The following is a 21,571-nucleotide window of genomic DNA, read 5'->3' as shown; positions in this document are numbered from 1 at the left end:
TCCTCGTGATTTACAGTGGCATTATTTTTCTCCAGGAAGATGGTGGCCCACATTTCAGAGCTTGGCATGAGTGTATGTATATTGCAATAGATTTTTCCTTTGCCTTCTAAGTGGTAAAGTTGGGTATCTGAATGCTTGTCAGAAGAGAACTAGTTTTTGCCTGTGCAAACCTAGTGTCAGAAAGAGGAACAAATCTTTAAGACTGTTTGAAATCATCCTGTTACCAAGATGGAAATCTGTCCTTGTAGCTCTAACTTCTGAAGATTGCCATTGATAAACACATTTAATCTCCGTTTCCTGATGCTGAAGTGACTGAAATGCAATGCACTTGCTCAGGATGGCGTTGAAGTTGCACAAGTAATTTTGGCAGTATTTGATCATTGTGCTATTTGTGCCGGCTGAGAGATGGCTTAACTTAAGGTGTTGCCGGCAGGTCTGTGCTTGTGGGGCACTGAAGTCTGAGAGCACTGAAGAGTTCAAACTCTCTCCTCTCCTTTCATCTTGGCCTTCTCTTCTCCCGGCAGTGTCTTTTCATTCACTTCCCCTGTGTGGCTCTCACCTCCTTTAAGTCTGAGGAGGTCTGATTTCATACTTGGCTTAGGTCAGAGCAGTTCTCAGTGGTGTCCCTAATTAAAATTTATGTATACCCCGCTACCCTTCGGCAGGAAATTAAAAGAGCAGGACACTTCTGGTTGGAGGGCAGAAGTGCAGGGCCTTTAGGGTAAGATCAAAGCTTACTGGAGTCAAAGCAAAGTCTGAGGTTTGGATGAGATCCTTGGGCAGAAATATTGCATCTTTAATGCTCCCAGCCCTCAGGTCGCCTTATGAAGTAGAAAGCACTATTGTCTCCATTTAACAGCTGGAAAATGGCAATACTAAAGACTGAATCTTTGAGCATCTAATCTCCCAGAAGCAGAGATGTGGCATGCCTGTGATGTCTGTGCCGTGCCGTGGCGCAAGGGGCAGAGCTGCCCAGGCTAGTGAGTCTACCCAGCGCCAGACGCTGTGGAGGAAAGCGTGGAGCTGGGGAGGCAGCACAGCTTCAGTCATGGAGGAATAAGCCCCTCAGCAGAGCTAATTCGCTTGGGCACTGCACCGTGCAAATGTAGCTACTGCTTTCAGCGCCCGGCTGGCTTAGCCAGCTGGGAAAAGTTCATGGCCGTCGCAGCCTGGCCGGCCCGGGGGTCCTTGCAGGCATGCGGCTGGGAAGGCCTGGCACAGGGGTGAGCTGTAAAGGGTCTTTCCACTTCTCCAGGACTGCCCTGACCCCTTCCCGCCTTCCCTCCCGTGTGGCTGTTTTCATCAAGAACACCGCCCAAACTTCAAAATCCATCTCCAAAAGTCAAAATGTCCTTTCTGAGGCTTCGGGAACCACCTGTCGCTGCAGCATGTATTGCATAATTAGAACTGACAGTCCCTCTCTAGAGATCTCTTGGAAGCTGGAAAAATGAGAGTGTTGTCAAAAAAATCGCAGTGCTTCCAGTATGTGTGATGCAGTGATGGAGATGAAAGATGAGTGATTCCAAGGAGGCAGAGAATATATCAGCCCAGTGCCTGTTTCTAACTAGTTCAGCAATCTAAAACCATCTATGAGGATTTACATTTCTCTTATAGCCTTAAAGAAAATGTATTTTATACTGACTTCTCTGTTTCTCCCTCTTTGCTCTAGCAAACCAACAGCAAGTTTCATAGCAGTCATTCTTAAAGCCACAATAGTGGTGGTAATTTCTTTTGCATCAGTTCATGCAAAAGATTTTTTATATTTTGTTCATTTTTCAGTTTGTTAGTCATCTTCCATAACATGATGAAAGCCCTTTAAAGGAGGACCATATTGTTTCTAACAGAATAAAAATAAATTTAATTGGAGGCAGCGTTCAATCATAATTCAAATAGTAATCTTAGTGCTGAGTAATAGATACAAATCTCAGAAACGGATTTGTAAATTTTGTAGGTGCACAGTGACTTCTGTGGTGCTTAGCGCTCCCATTTCAGGGCAGAACTGGTCAGCTGGAGAGGTAGGGAGTTCTCTTTAGGGATTGTCGAAAAGATCTATTTATAACAGCTGTCATCTTGGCTGATGCTTTGGGACCTGACCTGGGGACTCCCTGGATTAAGAGCGAGATCTGAAATTGGTGAGCTAAATCCTGTGCCTTGCCCAGCCCTGGGAACTCGCTGCCTGCGCAGCCAGGTGTGCGGAGGAGCTGCGATCCGCACGCCACAGCACATCGTAAGTGCTTCACTCCCATCCCTCCTACACCCCCAAAGCCGCCTGGGTGCGACAGTCATTTGAATTTGTTCATCGAGTAGAGTTCTCCTTTGCAGCTTTACAATTTATCAAAAATGACCTGGGAAGGATAGATGAGAAATGACGGGGAGTATGGCTCAGGGTAATGAGGAGAAAAATAGGAGTTCTTTAGAACGACAGACTTGTTAACATAATTGTAATATATGTGATGGCAGTGCCAAAAAAGAAAACTCAATATAGCCAGTGAAAATACCATACTGTGCAAATAACGTAGAGATTCAGTCAATCCAATCCCTACAGCCGCCCATGCGATGGCAGAGCATGGGTATCACCCAAAGGCAAAAAAGTTACCATGGCTACCGAAGCGGCAAGAAATCCGTGAAGGTGGCAGGAGCGTGTGTGCTGATAGGAAAAGCCCTGCGCTCCCTCGGGCAGCAGGGCAACGTGAGGCCAGGGGCATCAGAGCCACCGACTGCCGGAGGGGATCAAATGATAAGTAAAATTCTCTTTCCCTTCTTTGGTGAGAGCTCGTGTTCTGTGGAGGGAGTGTCACTAGCTGGGTACTGGGGGTCTGGTCTCCTCTGTGACTATTAAGTGCTGCTGCAATGTGTTAATGAAACATTTTTAGGAGGAGGAAGTGTTTGGATTTAAGGGTTGGCAAAGGGGAATGATCTCCACATTGTGGAGACCATGCCTTACCGAGGAGCAGCCTGTTGCAAGGGCACGGCAAAGCAGGATGTGGATCCCCCAAGCGGTGATGCCGCTGAGAATGCCGGGTACACGTAGCCTGAACAAGGAGAGAAAGTTCGGAGACATCTCCGTTTGGGACAAACCAAGAGCTCTAGCATGTCCAAAAGGGACATTTCCCCAATTCGGAAATGCTCAGGCATCAGCTGGTGTCGCAGTCTAGCTGTGCTACCACAACATCTCCAGCTTAGGAGGCAAGGCAAGATTTGGTCTCCCTGGGGGGACAACCAGCTTGCTGTAGTAAGCCGGGCTGGGGGATGGTTCAGGAGGCTGCACCCTCCACGGGTGCTACAGAGGAGAAACTTCTTGTTCATTAAGGGAAATCTTTTCTAATAAAGAGCTTTTGCTTTTATATAGAACAAGCAGTGTTCAAGTGGAATATTTCTTTCAGTATTGATCTTCTAGCTACATTTCTGTTGCTCTAACAGGCAAGTGAGAATGACATATACTTTCTGCGACCAATAGTCTGGTAGGGCATAAAACACCTACCTGGTAAATTCATCCTAATATAGATTTCATGCTTAATGTAGTACAAAGCATTGTAAAATCAGTTAAGTGTTATGGTAGCCAATAGAACTATTTTTGGTCATTTGTGAATCAGAGAAATACGGTGGCAAAATTTGTGTGCCTTCCACTGAGCCATGTGCTGGGACGTTTGTGGGGCAGAAAGGAGCTGGCGGAGATTTTAGGTGGCTCTAGACAAGGGGAGCATAGCGTATGCTGGATATGGCAATTAGACGTGTCATGCACGCTTAGTTTTACTGTTGTGGAAATTATAGACAAAATCAGAGTTACTGACTGCAGGTGAATGCTGCTAGTTGTTTGGTTTCACAGCCTTGGCCTGAAGTCAATGTGCTCCTGCTGCCGGGACCCGGGAGAGCTGGGCGGCCAGGACCGTGCGGCACACGCTTCGCCCCAGCAGTGCCCCCGGGGTGCTGGAGCCCCCTTTGCCTGCCCTTCTTGCTTTTGGGGAGGCTCAGTGTCTCCTAAGTAGCCTTCAGCTGCCCTGGGAGAATATAGGAGTCGCTGGCAGTAGTGTGTGGCCTCGGGGCCCCCCTCCATCTGGTAAGAGAGCTTGGGGTATTGGACGTGTTTGTCGCTCTTCTCCCTGCTTCCCCGGATGACTGCAGCGAACAATACAGAGCACGTGTGGTTTTCAGCTCCAGAGATCTAGGAAGATGTAGCCTAATTAACATAGGCGAGAAAGCATCGTCACATTCATTACAAACAGTCGCGGCTTCTCAAACCGAAAGCACGAGGCGGTGGGTCCAGCCCGGCTCCCCAGCTAGCTCCACTGGGCAGCGAGAGCAGCGGCGGGCGGGAAGCGCCGCCGTCCCGTTGCGGCTGGACGGCAGGGCTTGCCGGGCGGCCAGCGGCAGCACCGAGCGGCCGTGGCAGCACAGGGAGCGGAGAGCAGCAGGAGCGATCGCAGCCGTTCGGTTTCTCGTCACTCTGCCTGGCGGCCGGGGCTACGCTCGCAGCCTCTCCCGCACCACGCAGAGGGTCGTGGGCTTTGGGTGGCCCCGCTTGACTGCTGCCTCCTGGCGCCGGTGGGAAAAGCGAAGGACTGGCTTCTAGCGACAGAAATTTTGGCAACGACAAGATGTACTCATGTAACCCGAGCACCTGAGCTCTTTCTTGTTTCTTATAGATTAAGCTTCGCAAAATCCCTGTAAAACAAGGGAGCAGTATCCTCATCTTAAAAATGCATCACAGGGAGATTAAAGCCCAGATACTTAAAGAGATTTAACCACTAAACACCGCTTGGGTTCAGTGGGAGTTACCTCTTCAATAGCCTTGAGAATCCAATCTAAATAAATTAAACGTGGTCATCTAAGAAGCGTGTGACAGAGTTGGGAACTAATCCCAGACTTCCTGAAAGGTTGTGCCTTCACCCTCCTTCCTGCAAAAGAGCACAGCGCTATTCATTTCTCTAAAGATGCTCCAGACTTCATGGCGCGTTTGGGTTTCAGTTGGGCAGAGTTTCATTGTAATGTTTTTGTTTTGATCCATGGCCCCTGTTGATTACAGCTTATTGGAGAAAATTTGACAAAACATATTGTGTCAGAATTGGAAGTTCTGTAGAAATGCTTCACAGAATGATGTTAATTTCCCTGGAATTTCATCTCTGAAAGGGAAAAAAAAAAAAAGAAAGGCAGAGTTCCCGTTGTGTCAAAGAAACATCTTGTTTTGACATTTCCAAAATGAAGTGTTTTGATTTGTCATTTTAAAATAACGTTTTGCTTGATGGTATGCTATTTTTACATAATTTTAAGCATTTGAAATTGAGATGAAACTGCATTTTGTGACCCAAAAATGAAACCCAATGCAAGGGTCTTGAAAGCCCTTCTGAAATGAAACATTCGTTCTCCACGCAGCTCTACTGCCAGTCTCCAGGGAAAGGGATCCCACGACAGCAGCAATGTGCCACTGCCACGTGGCTCCTGGCTGGCCTGAGCACAGTGGCTCCGTGGGGACAAGAAGCCCTTTACACGCTGCAGGTGGCCCATAGGTGTGTACTAAATCATGGGTGAGGACAGCGTGTAAGAATGTCCACAAATGACTGTCATCTGCTCTTCTGTCATTGTGTCCTGGAAAAATGCATAGATTCCGTGCAAATCCACTGCATAAAGATATATTTGACTGCTCTTAGAAGTGGAAATGGCTACAAAATTAACATTGGAGGGAAAAATCCACTGAAATTATATACTTCAGATCTTGATTTAAAAAACCAAAAGGTGATTCCTCAGCAGAGACTTTTAATAAGGGGGGTTTCAGTTACACTGACACACTGCAAACATTGTGTCAGATCCCTAACGCTCACAAAGGAAGAAGTATTAAACTTGCAGCTAGAATTGGATGTTTGCCCAGAATTGTGAGTCCTTTTAAAATGTGCCATTACATATTTCACTCAGGTATATTTTGCTGAGGATAATGTATTAATGTATGCCACAAAGCTATAGAGCAAAATAAAATTTTCTTAGAAATTAATTGGCATCAGAGTTTTCTCAATCAGTATCCCCTGTAATGTGCTTCAGGTGGATTAGTGCAGTAAGAAGGTTACCAGAGCGCCGTTTTTCTCCTGCATGGGTCTCTGCTTATATCTGTTCATTGCTGAACTTGCTCTGGAGCAGGGTTAGGTGGGCGTGGGACGTGATCCCATGGAGCTGCACGGCAGGAAAGCAGCCCTAACGCCCTCAGGAACTTGGGAAGGTGCTTGTCTCTGGGTACAAAGCAGATATAGTGGTGGATCTAAGTAGCTTTTGGAGTCGTGCTGTTACAGCAGGAAAACCAACACAGAACAGCGCAGACACTTTGAAGGTGTGGACCTTCAAAACCCAGAGCACCCTTTGGTTTTTTCTGCACCTGCAGACTCCAGATGGGGCACTTGACACCACCTCTCACAGAGGCACAATCTTGCTGCATGGAGTGGGGAACCAGCTGTGAAGGCGATGACCAAGTAAAAAAACATTGTGAACACAGCTGGAAATTTACTTACTTTGAAAGGGTATTTTCAGGTTTTGGCAAGTATTTCAAAACTTGCAGTCAAAACTCCAGATATTTAAAATTAAGAAGACCTTAGGCAGTGTAAATCCCCCAGTGTGGGGATAGCTGTTAACGTGATGCTAGATTTAAAATCTGGCTGGAATCAAATCACTAGATTTCAAGCCAAGTCATTCTTCCTTCTCCAGCTGTGGAGCAGCCCAGCTTGGGATGTTAACTCCACTGAATGTGCAAGTCACTGAGCAATTATGGAACAGGACGAGCCTCCCTAAACTTGACGTGGTATCTGTTTGCCCCTACTGTTTCCTTCTGGATGAGAAAGCTTTCTCTTCTCTGCAATGCAGGAGGTGCTTTAATTATTCCTCAGGAGCAGCTATTTGGTGGTTGCTCCCAGTTCCAGCAGCATCCAGGCTGGTTAAGAGATCTGCTATTGCAGATTTGTGGCTGGTGATTTCGTATCCTCTGGGTTCTCGCAGAATCCCAGACTAGGACAGGTCTCTTCTCCAGACATATACTGGAAGGCGTATCTACCCCCTTGCGCTGCATCTTCATTATAATCATTTGTCTGTCTTGCATAATTTCAGGCTGGAGTTGGTTATCACTTTAACGAATCTTACCCCAACACTGCGGGTTAAGCACGGGTGATTAGAGGTGACTCCACCTCCCCTGAGTCATTTATAAGTGACTTATAGAGCTAATAATGGCCTCATCCTTTTGTACCTTGGTACACAGCTTGTGTTCTGGAGTCTTTTATAGCTCAAATGAGCAGTTTTTGCTTATTTATTTCCCTCCTCATTCATTTTTAATGGTTATAAGAGACTCCCCCATTCTTCTTCTGACAGCAGTGATTTAGGCAGGATTCATTAACATAACTTACGTTACTAAATATCACCATTTATGCTGGTAGACCAAGGCAAGTGTGCACAGTGCTAAATCAGCAGAGATCCCATAAGCCTGCCAGGGCGACAGGGCTGCGCTTTAAGTGTGCATTACAAACAGAGCATGCTTGCACAGAGAGAGATCACTTACGGAAGCACGGATTGGGGATAGATTCCCAGAATGTTCCGAAAATACAAATTCTTATGTGGAAATATCAGAGACTTGCTCTACTAATTGGCCACCCTTGAAATGTCTAAACCAGAAGCTTTGTAACTGCTCTAGGTACATCTTATTTTCAAAGACTTAATAGCTGTGACTTTGTATGAGCTCCAACAGAATTACTGTAGCAGAAAAGCAGTTTCCTGTAAGGTTTTCACCATTATTCCCTGGGAATTTAATAGTGACAATGAGGGGGGGAACAGTGTTTTCCAGATATTTCTGAGGACTAACAGTGAAATGTCAGTACCTCGTCTGGGAATTGCGATACTCATTCCCCATTCCTTCCTTCCCATTAGATCTTTGGCATCATTTCAGCCCAAACCTAGCACAGGGTATGTGGGACCAAAGGAAGAGTTAGCCACACAATTTCTCATAGCTCCTGCAAAAGGATAGTGTAAAATGCTGTTAGGAAAGGGATGGGACCACTGCTTGCTGGAGCACTGGGTGCAGGAGGCCAGGGCAACAGGAATCACGTGTGACCTAGGAGGGCCCTTCTTGCTTCTTTCCGTGTTTTTCCCAGGCTGGCTGAAGTCCTGCTACTCTAAGGCTACAAAGGGCTTAGTGTTTTCTTCCTCAGGTAGTCTAGCAAACTGTGAAGTAAAAAAGAGAAACTAATAAATTCTGATTTCTCTTGCTTGTCATCAAACCTGAAGAGTATACAGACTATGGGGGGATTCTGAGGGGAGTTTTGGCAGGTGGATTTTGGGATGCCTAATGTGTAGAGCTGCTCTTGGGGCTGAGGAATGAATATCTACAGTGAGGATTTTGTGGTAGGGAGCAGCACTGACTTGACTCTGTTCCCATTTCGGACTACATGAGCGGGGTTTTGAATTAAGTGCAATGCTGAGCACATTTGAAATATTCCGCTCCGCGCATTTTGCAGCGTTGACGATTGAACTCAACATCCAACTTGCCAGCAGCCACGTGTTTAGGATGTGCACGGTGCACTTACAAATCTCATTGCTAATTCTGTACCATGCTGGCAATAAGGGACCTCTAACCTCCGCCGCCCTGGCTCACTGCGATTAGATATCTGCATGCGACTCGGATGAAGCTTTCTTAGTTGTTCACCGATGTAAGAAAAAGAGGTGGAGCTGCAGGAGCCAAATGAAACCCAGAGTACTTCCATATCCTACCAAGTTCATGCCTAAAAAAGCCATTCAAACCCCAGTTCCCTCAAGAGATAAAAGTTCCCTGTATTGAGAGAGTTTCTGGAGCATCTTGAACTAAGTATAGCCTCCCTTAATTAATGGAAGGCAGCTCAGCGTCGTTGTGTGAAAAGCTCCGGTGACACAAAGCCCGGAAAGGCTTTAGCAAGGGAGCACAGCACCAGAAGGATTTAATGGCATTATAATGTCCTTGTGTTACAGTGCCACAACATAGAGAGACGTATTCCAGGAGTACATTAGCAGTAAAAGAAAATGTACTCTTTCTCTCTCAAGCCCTTTTCACCTTTACTGAAAAACAGGGTTGCCATGAGAGATCAAAACTCAAAGGCAAGAGAAAAGGAAAAGGAGATATGGGTGGAAGTCCCAAGATTTTGGAAAAAAATATATTGTTTTTCCCTGCAAATCCCCCACCATGCTCCAGTTCCTTTGCAGTTCCTCTTACTTTTTATAATGTGTTTAGCGGTTTTTGGAAATCTGTCTGTTTTGGGACAAAGCTCTGGTAACCTCATAATCGCCCTTAGTGGCCGTTTGGGGAGCAGTCAGAGCGCAGGCCCTCCCTCGTTCACACGCGCAACGCGCGCACGTCTGCAGGGCTGCGTGCGTTTGGTCCGTTCGCGCGTTTCCTAAACTTGGAGCGGGGCCGTTTCCGCCGTGTGTGGCGAGCCGTGTAAAACGCGCACCGCAGCAGGGCAAAGGCGGCTGGGAGCGAAAGGCTGCTTGTAGGAATTAAGGCTGAAGGAAAGGGGCTGCTGGGCAGCCTGAGGAGCTGAAATCCTTTGCAGATTGCAGAGGAGCCCAGCAGGCTCAGGAGGGCCAGCGGCAGCCTGCGGGGCGGCCGCCTGCTCTGCTCCCTTGGCTGCCTCTTTGCTTACCGTGTGCGTGTTCGTCCTGTGGAGGCTCGGCTGAGGCTCGTCAAACTCATTGCACAAAATACGCACAAGTGACTCATTTCCAAGAAACAGCTTAGAAAACTCAGTCTCAAAAGAGGCAGAGAAGCTTGGAGTTTTTTCTTTTACAGTTTTTGCTCTTTCTCTGGTGCCGCAAGATGAATGGTTCGGATGTGTCTGCAGTAACAGCGGCCTGGCTAATCGGCCTTTCTATTGACGACCTGTTTCTGAATGTCCCAGCCTGATTTATGAAAATGTACTGTATTTTGCACCGTGTTTTGGTGTTGCTCTGTTAGGACTGCATGCAAACTGCAGCAGAACAGTGATGCTTATTCATTCAATCAGTGAAGGGCTGGCTGGGAACTGAATGATCTCATAGTTATTGCTGTCCTGGCTTGCAGAAAGGGAAACAGGAGGGAACGGCTATCCCAAGCCTACTCATTTTTTCCCTGACCGTCAGTTTGTTTTGTAAATCATAATCTTAAAAGCACAAGGTCATGGTATTTCTTTAATCATTCATGTAGGAGGTTTTTAAGGCTGAAATTTTTTTTAACTCTCTCTCTATAATAACCCCTGATAAACTTGGAACTGAAGTCTGTTTGCCTGCCAACTTTTGTTTTTCTTGCTATTGCTTGAGCATTAATGAATTTAAAATCCGAGAAGCTGATTTTCTTCCCTTACTAATGTCATTCAAAAGCCCTGCTGCAGGGTGCAGGGTGGGGAGAGGCCGGGGTCTGCGGGGAACAGGACCCTGGGGCTCGGTGCTGTGTGAGCAGAGGCTGCGGTGGCTTGCAGAGATCCCCCAGCTGTGATTTCTGTGCTGCAAGGCACAGAAGCTTATCTTGTACCTTAAATCACTAACAAAGGGTTTCAATCCTAGGTTAACCACTCATGGGGACACATAATTGCCTAATGTGTTAATTAGCTAAGGCACATGAGTGCTAGGTGGTGCTAGCAAGAAGCAGAGGCAGTAAGGAAGCGGTGCTGGAAGCTGTTACCCCAGCCCCATGGTAAAGAAGAAGAAAATCACTGTATGCCGGCCATTCACCTGTAAGCGGTGTCCAGCCTGCAGAGCACAAGGGCACGTGAAGGCCCTCAGGCCATTCGGGTCCTGGGCAGAGTATTTTCCTTGGGGCCACCTTGTCTCACACTTTGCCCTGCTGCCTCGCAGGTGAAACCCAGCACTTTGAGACACTGCCCGGTTTTCCTCCTCACCAGCATCCCAGGGAAAAGAGAAAGGTAGAAAACAGCAGGCAGAGCTTATTAGCACGTAGGAGAGCTGTCTGGTTTCAGAACAGCACTTGAAATACAAAAAGGCAACAGGGGCAAGCGCAGTGCCAGCAAGGAATAGAAGATTTCACTCACAGAAGCTAGGTAAGACGAGGCTAGAGAAGGAGCAGCTGTACCAGGCACTGTCTGATGGGCTTCTGACTTCCCGCCTGTCGGACTGGTTGTTAGATGTTGTGGGTGGGAAGCATGAAGTAGTTTTTGCCCTGAAAGTATTGCACTCACTTTACTGTTCCTTTTGCATGGATGCAGGGGCAAGGCCTGCTCCCTCCCTGCTTTTTCCGAGTTGATGGCATCCCTGCATGCACGGAAACCAGACGTGCTGCTCCCAGAAGGGGATGTATCCGTGCCACCAGCCTTCCCTCTAGCCACTTACACAGGCACACATGCAGTTTCTCCCAGGCTTTTGCACAGTCTCATCATCTTCAGCTCAGGCCAGTTTGGATCAGCATTACGATTAAGCAGGTATTACATTAGTGATAAGGGCTCCAGCCAGAGCCAGGACTCCTCTGCATTCAGGTACCTGCTGGGAGTCCCTTTCCTAGAGTTACTTTCTCCCACGCTTTGAGCCTTCTCGACAGCATCTGAGTTTTTCTTACTGTACAGCACAATGAAGCTGGATCCTGACAGGAGCTGTTAACAGCTACTGTAAAACATGCTAACATGAGACTATCCCTAAAAACATAATTCTGCCTGTAAATAAACTCATTATTTTCCTGCTGAAACCATTAGCAACTCTAAGAATTTGACCTTAAAACAACACCCGCTGCTTGCAAGAGAGGCAGTGCAAGAGTAATGATAACCTTTCAGTTTGTGGTACATTACCTGGGCTCAGACAAGCAAGGATGGAAATGGATTTGCTATGGAACTATCTGCAAGGGGTTTTGTTGTTGTTTAAAGATAATAATATTAGGAATGCAAATTATCCCACAAAAGCTGGTAATGTTTAAATACGATTTAAATTCATTTAGCATTTAAACAGAAAAGTAGAAAATGGCATTAAATTCAGATGAGTATGAGACTGTGCATTCTGGAGTCAGAAATATTAAATATATCCACAGAATAGAATAGAAGGTCTGACTGGTAATGGATTGCAAAAAGAGTTCAGGGTTTTAATAGATCATTCCTTCAGCTCATCAGCACCGTAAAGTGGTAGTTAATAAATTATTTGACATGTACATTTACTCATATATTTTAACTAGCTGTAATGAACAGGTCCTGTCAGCTCACCTAGATGCTTGCAATAGCTGCTAAATCGCTTGAGTGAGATTTAGTAACTCTCACAAATATTGATGTCCAGAGCTGCAGGTAATAAATAAAGTGACATCGGACCAGCTTGAGGAGACCATTGTGTAAGACTTTTGTCGGGCCTGCGGCAGAGATGATGTGTTTGGCCCCAATGAGCACCACTGGGCATCAGTGAGTTCTTCCCTTGTGATTAGTTTTGGCGTGACCACCACTTCCCTGACACCCATATAGGACTCTTGCAGAACCTATTCATCTGATGAATCAATGGCATTGAAAGTATTGAGATGCCAATCATTTTTAAATACGGGAAAGTAGCAGTGGAACCGCACTCTGTGCTCATCAAGCCAGTCCTGACTGCTCCTCCATTTGCTGAGAAAGAAGGTTCCCAGTTTTGCTCACCTGGCTGCAGCAAAGGTCTTCCCCTCCCAGCTCTTTGTGTTCAGTGGAGTCCGCAGCAGGTTTGAGGAATTGCTTTGTTGAGGACTGGGACAAACCTCCTTCTTCCAGGAGAAAACGATATGGAAAGCTCAGAAACTGTCCAAACGCTTGCACAGAGGCACCTTCAGCCTTCCCACAAAGTCCTGACCAAGTGATCATGAGTTTGGCTTCATATTTTCTTTGAAAGGGGCTCTCCTACGAACCCTCTGTCCCCATTTGGGGGTGCACTTCATTGCAAGCCAGAAGGGCAGGGCTCTGCCTACCAAACCACGTGCCTCCCAGCAGCCTGTCACCTGTCTGCAACAGCAGTTCATGTTGACTGGAGAAATTTGCTCCCCTACAGAATTACATACGCAGGCAGTTACTTAACTCTTCCTTCCCATGTATATGCCATATTCCTTGGGCTGCACATGAAGTAGAGGAGGAAGATAGTACAGTCCGGCTGAGCTCTGGGGAGAGGAATCCTGTCCCTGTGCCGCTGCACTGGGACTGGGCAATCAGAACCAGCCATCCTAGAGCAGCAGCGAGAATTAAAGACAGAAGGGAGCTGTTCTTTTATCTTTGATTTTTGGAAACATTTACAGCAGGAAAAGCCTGCTTTTTAAAATGATGCCAAATTATACAGGCTATCGAGGGCACGTCAGGCACTTTTCTTGTTATTCCTAGTTGTCCTTTGAACCTAGAGCTAGTTTAAACCTAAATCCTCTCTCTTCCTTCCTCTCACTTTACCAGCATGTGGTGTACTTCATTATTTTGTGAAGAGACTCATTAATTTTTTTTTCTTTCTCTTTTTTTCAGGTTTCTGACCGATGTGACTATGTCTTTGTCAATGGGAAGGAAATGAAAGGCAAAGTGAATGTCATAGTTAATTTTACTTACCAGCATCTGAGTGCCCCTTTAGAAATGACAGTCTGGGTTCCTCGTCTCCCGCTGCAGATAGAGGTCTCTGACACAGAACTAAATCAGATCAAGGGGTGGAGAGTCCCCATCATCTCTAATAAGAGGTAGGTTTCATTAGAGAATGCTCATTCTGGGTTGTGCACTTGCCAAAGACCTGTCAGGACCAGTGGATCCGAACACACTCATTTGGCCTTAATGCAATTCCAGTGTAAATTTGAAGGTCACCAGACATTTATTCATTAGGCTGCTGCACTGGACTTATGAAGGAAATGGAAACCACAGATTGCATGATCCTGCATTGGAAATCAATTTCCTTTTATAGTGCTAGTGACTTAGATGAAAAGGGCCCATTGGTCAAGTTAGGCAGGGTCAACCTTGGGGGCGGCAGGAAGACACCAACAAGGACCAGCTCTGGCAAGGCTGGCTGGACTCTGACCTGGTTCACAGATCCTGTCAGTTAATTTACTCATTGTTAAAGGTCACAATTGGTACATATTTATTCCCTATTTTTAGTACTGTAGAGTGCAGTGACCCTGGTCAGAGTGTCCCAGAATGAGGGCATTGCTACATTAGGGCTTTAAAGATACTGTCTGCACCTGCAGGTGCATGGCATGCGAAGGACAGGGCATAGGATGGATGTAGTCGGATCTAGACCATTTGTATTTGTTGACAACATTATTAAAAACCAGAAGAACAAGTGAATAAAGTAGGCTCTTTCTATTCCAGCCTACCTATGAACACATCATTTATTACCAGGTCTTGGTTAGTATCACAGCAAAATATGGGGATTTCAAGGAGTGCCCCTGAATGCCATACAGAAAGGGATGTGTATGCAGATGCAGACACAGGAGATTTCCATGGCAACACTGACATGTGTATGCAAGTGGCTCATGTGGATTTGGTAGGCTGCGAATATCCAGAATGAAAAAAGCATGAAGGTCCTGAAAGTAAGGAGTTAACATGGAAAAATCATCAGAGATTTGGAGAGGACAATGAGGTAGAGAAGCCTGCAAGCCAGTTGATGATGTTAGCTGTTAAGCTGTTTTGGGAAGCCAGGCAGCCTGAAGACCTCAGTTATAAATAAGGGAAACAAGATAAAAGTGGGGGAACCTGATAGGTTTCAAAAATAGGTTTCAAAGCAGCAGCTTCAGTGTTGGGACACAACCTTGCAGAGCAACGGAAAGGGAAACTAGCCCCTTGGTTCACCAACCAGGCTGCAGACTTCTGTCAGCAAGAGCTGTCCTGTTGCAAGCTCTCCCAGCCTCAGTTTCTCATAATTTTTTGACTCTTGTTGTCCTACCAGACCAGCCAGAGACAGTGATGATGAAGAAGAGGATGAACGGAAGGGAAGAGGCTGCGCCCTTCAGTACCAGCATGCGATGGTGCGAGTCCTCACTCAGTTTGTAGCTGAAGCCTCAGACCCTGGCGGCCAGCTGAGCTATTTGCTGGGTTCTGACTGGCAGATTGACATCACCGACCTGGTGAGTGACTTCATGCAGGTGGAGGAGCCACGAATCGCTAAGCTGCAGGACGGACAGGTTTTGATTGGGCAGGAGCTTGGAATGACGACAATTCAGGTAGGGAAAAGGAATGACTTGCTCCCTTTCCTCCCTTAACCCTCCACCTTGGGAACTGAGGTGTTGATCAAGTACAGCAGCCTCTTCCATTAGCAGTGGAAATGAGAGCCATGAATTTTGGAATGGAGCAGAGCTTCAGCAAGGACTGGAGCACGCAGGAGTGATGGGTTTCTCTTCCTGTCTTGTGCCCTGAAGTATGTAGATTGAAGTTTTAATAAATTTAGCCCAACCTGTGTAATTAGAGAGGCTCTTTCTGATTGTATTTGTCTGAGGCCATTTCTGAAACTGGAGCCAGTATAGGGGCTAGCACAAGGAATGCAGTTAATGAAATAGCTTAGTCTTGTCAAAGCCTGTGTTGACAGAGCAGAGTGCTATGGTCAATATTAACTAGTGCTTGCTGAGGAACTGAGTTGGGAATATGAGTCCCATAGGATCAAAACCCTGCTAGTCTTGCAAGTTCAAGGGTTGTGTTACAAAATATAAACATTAGGGTACAGTTCAGAGTATGCACAAAAGAATAATAATCATTGGCACTTGAAGAATGGTGTTAAAAGACTGAGTGATTAGTGAGAGCTAGGTAGTATTCTCTAGAGGTGCAGATATTGGCTTCATCAGTTTCAGCTAGCATGGCCAAGCGTTTGCCACAAGAAATGCCGCTGTGTATGTGGCTGTGCCTCAGTATCCCCATCTAAAGCAACTTGCCTAAACCTGTGCATTGTGGCTATGGCAGCTTTTCAAATACATTTCTTACTGACGTGTGGACAAATACTGGCCTAGAAAATGGGGTCCCAGAAAAAAGAGATTAACCCAGTGATACTGCAAAGGAGAAAACATGTTAACAAGCACCGGAACAGGAAAAAAAATCAAGCTCTCCAAGCTTGTTCATGATCCCAAACTGTCAAACCAAAAAAGAACCACCACACTTGTTAATAACACACATTGCCAGGTCTGGAGAAATGGGATTCCAAGATTATGACTTTCCACAAAATCTGTAAAAGATTTTATAAATGATCTTCCAAAGCTCTGAGACTTGTAATGCTCCCGCTAATGCACATAAAAATCTGAGTGAATGTGAAAAGAAAATTCCAAGGGAAAGAAGCCAAGAGCAAGGTACATTTTAAAGAATACCTCTTGTAAACTGCTTCAAAAATGTTCCATGCCCCATATGCATCATTAAATTCAACTTGCTTGTAAATGCATGTCTTTGGAGGTCATGTATCAGTGCACTGACCTCCATATATTTTTTTAATCAAAGCAAGCTTTCTTTGTCAGTTTTGTGTACAGTATAATGAGTGTTTTCTCTAGCAAACTGTTAGCCTTTCTTTCTGCAGGATAGGAATGAATGCCATTATTTCTATGGATTGTATATAAATCTATAGCTTACATGATATACATATACTACCTAAAAACATGATCGTGAGAAAAAATAGCATTTCACAGTAAAATTGCATTTACAAATAGTTCATACATCTGAGATAGATGTAGTTAGCTTCTCACAGATGTGAATAGCATAGCTGATTAGAATTACATTGGTAAAAGATGCTATAAGCACCCTGTTGGTGCTGAAGACTTACAAAATGTGATGGGCCATTTATTAATCATATTTTAATAGTGTCTAAAGATCTGCTAGAAGTAATTCTGCCCATTAGTAACTGATACCACTCACATGCATTACAGTAGCTCCATGTAACCATTTTGGATATGCAAAAGGATTGTTGCTGACTTTGATTTTTCTTTTCAGATATTGTCCCCCCTTTCAGATGCTATCTTGGCTGAGAAGACAGTGACAGTTCTGGATGAGAAGGTGACAATAACTGACCTGGGAGTGCAGCTGGTAACTGGATTGTCGCTTTCTCTGCAGCTCAGTCCAGGAAGCAATAAGGCCATCTTTGCTACAGCAGTAGCGCAAGATCTGCTCCAGTCTCCAAAACAGGTAGTGTTGCCCACATGTGTACTGTATTCTGGTGCTCTGATTCACTACACAGCCTTACAAACTGATGAGATCAGGCAGACTTTTATTAATAGTGTGCTAATAAAGCATTTTCTTTATAGGCACTTGTGTCTGAAGGCCATCAGGTGCCCTAATAAAAAAACAAAGATCTCACAAAAATGGCAACATGTGTATACAACCTGAGTCCATGAGTCAACAAATTAACATGCCTCATCTCTCCTGGCTGCATCCCGTAAATAAGATGAAGTTCTACACATGGCTCAATGACATGTCATAAATAAGCAACAGGACACACACACACACACACAAACACACTTCTGTCCCATCCATCACCTACCAGATCAGAGGAGATATTGCTGTCTGGGTTGCTGAGTTCAGCCTCCCACCACAGGCATCCAAATCAAACCTTTATGTCCATCTTTACATGAGACGGTTGTTTTGCATAGTGCCAAACTCTTATTCATTTAGTTACTTTCTGTAAGCATTTTAGAAACTGGGAAACATCCCATTCTTTCTGATTCATAACCAGAATATGAATCAGAATCATTGACTCATTTCATGATTCATGATTTCATAAACCAAGAATTTTATCTGTTACTCTTAGCTTCTTTTCACAGCGATCACTACCATATCATGTTCCCTTTCTCTTCTCTCAGATCTTTGTAGGTTCCCCTGTCATGATAAATCTTATCTTGTGCCTGAGGAGAACTGCAGTCTTCTCTCCACTGTTCATTAGCTTTGTTCCTGCCTTTGCCCTGGGGTAACTCCATGAGCAATATGAGACTTCCCCTGTTCTTTCTTCTGGTGCTAGGAACAGTTAAGCCAAACCTTGCACTGCTCAGGTTCTCACAGTTTTGAAATCCTTATGCTTGGGCATCTGTACACTCGCACTGTCCCTGTCTGCAATTACCAAGGGCTTTTGGACTTTGCAGTGTTTCCATCAGTTCCTTGTGCTTTCATCTACATTTGAAATTAAAACTTTTTTTCCAGCCCAAATCCATCAGTCAGGAACTTACATCAAGGATGCACTGGGTGCTTAATGCTTATACATATTCTGAGCTTTAAAGGTAAATGATCAGGGCATGCACATTTGATATCTGGCCAACTTTTGAGATGCTTTCATTCATCATAGGGTCTTATCCTTGGGATGAGAGATGAGAAATAACACAGAACTGCTGTCTTTATAGGGTGATAAAAATCAGGCTCCCATAGACTTCCAAGAGTTAAGAAATCAATGCCACACAGCTAGAAGTAAGGCCATTGAGCTAATACATTGCTGACATGGGGAGTTAAACAAACTACCTTGAAATCAGCCCAAAAGCTCAGCTTGATGGCATTTAGTCCCAGCATGCTGACCAGCTATGACATTTCAGACTCCAGAAACGGAGACTGTATGAATCCCTCTCTGGATGCCAGGGTACAACTGGAACCCCATCAAATCTAAATTAAACCAGCAAGAAAGATGTGCATCCTCCACCCTTCAAGGACTGACTCGGCTTTGATAGGCATCTAATTCCTTCCATTGCTTAGCACACAATTTTTAGAGCACAATCCCTATAAACAGAGCAATGCAAAATTATTAAATGATTGTGCAGGTTTAAGCAGCACAGTGGGAGGATGAGGGTTGATGACATAAATTCTATGCGGCCTTCAAGAAACATCCAAGGATTAATAAACACAAAGCCAAGATTTATGACAGTGTCAGCAAAGTCTTAGGTCTCAGTCCTGAAATAGAGACACAGGCAAATCTCCCACCGAAGCCCTGGAAGCTTTATGGCTGTAAGGATTTCAGGCCAGCAGATTATGCAGGATACAATCCCAAAAGGCAGGAGGCCTGTCCTTTGTGATCTGAACAGGTGAACCACTATGTGGTAAAAATGAGTTAAAAGATAATGATAAATATTCTTTTCATGTATGTTGAGTTAAAATGTAAACCCAGACTGTTTGAAACCTTGTTTATTTAAGGAAACAAGACTTGTATAATCACACTTGCTGCAAGTGTGGTTGTGTGTTTTGTCTGTCCGTCAGGCTGTCCTGTAGAGCAGAGCAATCCCAACTCTGACCAGACAAGAGTTCACTTCATTTTAGACACCAGAGAATCCACTCATCTCACCAGGGGTCAGTCTTCTGTGGATTCGCCAGTGTCTAATAAAGTGCAAATGTCCTAGCGAGTCATAGAGAGTCAGACTGTCAGAAGCATGAGTTTGATTCCAGTGGAGCTATCTGCATTTTGCCTGCAACCAGTTTATGTATGAATACCAAGATCTTTTCAGGTAGCGTGTAAAGTTTTGATAGCCATTTGAGAGTCCTTAGAGGGCCTGATTTTCAGAAACTGGTAAGCCTATGTTCTCTGAAATCTAAGAATTCTTTAAAATGTCTCAAGTTAGAAACCAAAAGGCAAGGTTTCCAGAAATGCTGCACCCTTATACATATGCACATATAGAATTAGTGCTCTGGTCTGACCCCTTTACAGTCAGTAAACTTCCATGGACTCTGAAGTGTACAAGGTTGTGTTGCTGTGATGCAAAATTAAGCTTCATTGCTGTCTTGCTTTTAATTGCTAGCAGCCTTGAAAATTACCCTGGTCATTTTCTAAAAAAGCAACTGATCTGCTTCCTCTGTTTGTACAAAACAGTTATTTCATTTGAGAGACAAAAATCCAGGACTGAAGGCGTGGAGAGTCATGTATGGGCCTATTTGCTGGATTAGGTATTTTTTAACATGCATTGTGTATAACAAGAGGAGACTTTGTATTTTAAGCAGTTTAGAAATAATGTAATATATTTTTTCATTTAAATATACAACAGTAAATGATCTCAGTAGCTGGTAATGCCTTTTGACATGCAATTTATTATGGTGCTGAAGTAGATTTTGCAGAGCCCATGGGACACAGCTCCTTTTAGCACCTTTGGGAAAACAAATCTTGTTTTCAATGAGTGTTTTAAACTAGCATTTCTTTTAGCATCTTAGCAAGAAATTAATTTTCTTGCTCTGCCTTTTTATTTCTTTTCTTTGTATAAATGGCATATGGGTCTTGTGGGGAGGAGGGAATAGACCAGGACAGAACATATTTCCTTCAGTGTTTATTCTGAGTGTGTGTATATTTGTTTTATATATAACAGGAAGCAGCCATCAGCTGCTGGATCCAGTTCAGTGATGGCTCTGTCATGCCCCTAGATATTTATGACTCCAAAGACTTCTCCTTGTCAGCTACATCTCTGGATGAGAAGGTGGTCTCTGTTCACCATGACCCTAAATTCAAGTGGCCTGTGATTGCTGCAGAGACAGAAGGCCAGGGGACACTGGTGAAGGTGGAGATGGTGATCAGTGAATCGTGCCAGAAATCCAAAAGGAAGAGCATCCTGGCTGTTGGGAACGGTAGCGTTAAAGTCAAGTTTGGGCAGAGTGATGCCAACCCTAACATCAGCGACAGCAAACACAGAGGTGCTGGTGTCCACCTAGAAAATCATACCAGTGACCGGCGTCAGAAAACCACATTACAGGAAAGAGCTGGGCCAGATGGCCACTATTATAGCTCCTCAATGGGCCAAGAGGAAGGCAAATGGAGCACCACTCAAAAGTCTGTTTTAAGTAAAAAGGAAGACAGAGAAAGCCTCCTGGATGACGACAGTCATCTGCAGAATATCCCAATAGATTTCACAAGCTTCCCTGCACAGGTAGATCTGCCAAGAAACAATGGAGATTTGGAAGAAAATGACCTACTCCAAACTCCCAGGGGACTCAGCGATCTGGAGATAGGAATGTATGCTCTGCTAGGAGTCTTTTGCCTGGCAATTCTGGTCTTCCTTATCAATTGTGTCACTTTTGCTTTGAAGTACAGACACAAACAAGTTCCCTTTGAAGAGCAAGAGGGTATGAGCCACTCTCATGACTGGGTTGGGCTGAGCAACAGGACAGAACTGCTGGAGAATCACATAAACTTCTCATCCCAACAAGATGAATGTATCACAGCTGTTGACAGAGGAGTGGAGTTTGAAGAGAGCAAATATCTCCTCAACACAAATGCCCCGCAAAATATTAATGGACAAGCTTTTAGGTCTACTGAGACCACATTCACTGAAGGGAAAGAACAGAAAAGTGAACCAACTACTTCTCCTACCTCTAAGAGGAAACGGGTTAAATTCACCACTTTTACCACCATCTCCTCTGATGATGGGTGTCCAACTGTCAACTCAATCTTGATGAGCAGTGAGGATGATATTAAATGGGTCTGCCAGGATATGGACCTGGGGGAATGCAAAGAACTAAAGAACTATATGGAGAGATTACATGAAAATGCGTAATGAAACACAAAAGACCTTTTTTGTTTGGTTCGTTTGTTTGTTTGTTTTTCACTCACCTTCTGCCTTTAATTTTGGGTAGTGGGGCAAAATGTTGCATTGATGAGAAGAATCAGCTGGTGGATAATAACTCAGTGGAGCCCCAAGAAGCCACCCAAAAGCAGCTGGGAGAGCAGAGATCCTGGGCAGCTCTTACAATTCAAATCTTCTCTGTGCTCA

At 44.9% G+C, this 21,571-nt stretch overlaps 1 protein-coding gene across 1 annotated transcript in view; it reads left to right on the top strand.

Annotated features, from left to right (window-relative positions):
- TMEM132D (transmembrane protein 132D) overlaps nucleotides 1-21,355 on the top strand; it is a 272,972-nt gene extending 251,617 nt beyond the window's left edge. The window contains exons 6-9 of the mRNA XM_026058813.1: nucleotides 13,422-13,627; nucleotides 14,827-15,100; nucleotides 16,842-17,033; nucleotides 20,174-21,355. Coding sequence (XP_025914598.1) covers nucleotides 13,422-13,627; nucleotides 14,827-15,100; nucleotides 16,842-17,033; nucleotides 20,174-21,355 — 1,854 coding nt within the window. The remainder of the gene's footprint in view (nucleotides 1-13,421; nucleotides 13,628-14,826; nucleotides 15,101-16,841; nucleotides 17,034-20,173) is intronic.
- Nucleotides 21,356-21,571: the final 216 nt, after the last annotated feature.

Source organism: Apteryx rowi, unplaced genomic scaffold (assembly GCF_003343035.1).
Source record: "Apteryx rowi isolate R43461 unplaced genomic scaffold, aptRow1 scaffold_15, whole genome shotgun sequence".
NCBI classification, from domain to species: Eukaryota; Metazoa; Chordata; class Aves; order Apterygiformes; family Apterygidae; genus Apteryx; species Apteryx rowi.
The sequence above is the reverse complement of the archived record's forward strand: the minus strand, read 5'-3'. Positions and strand labels throughout refer to the sequence as shown.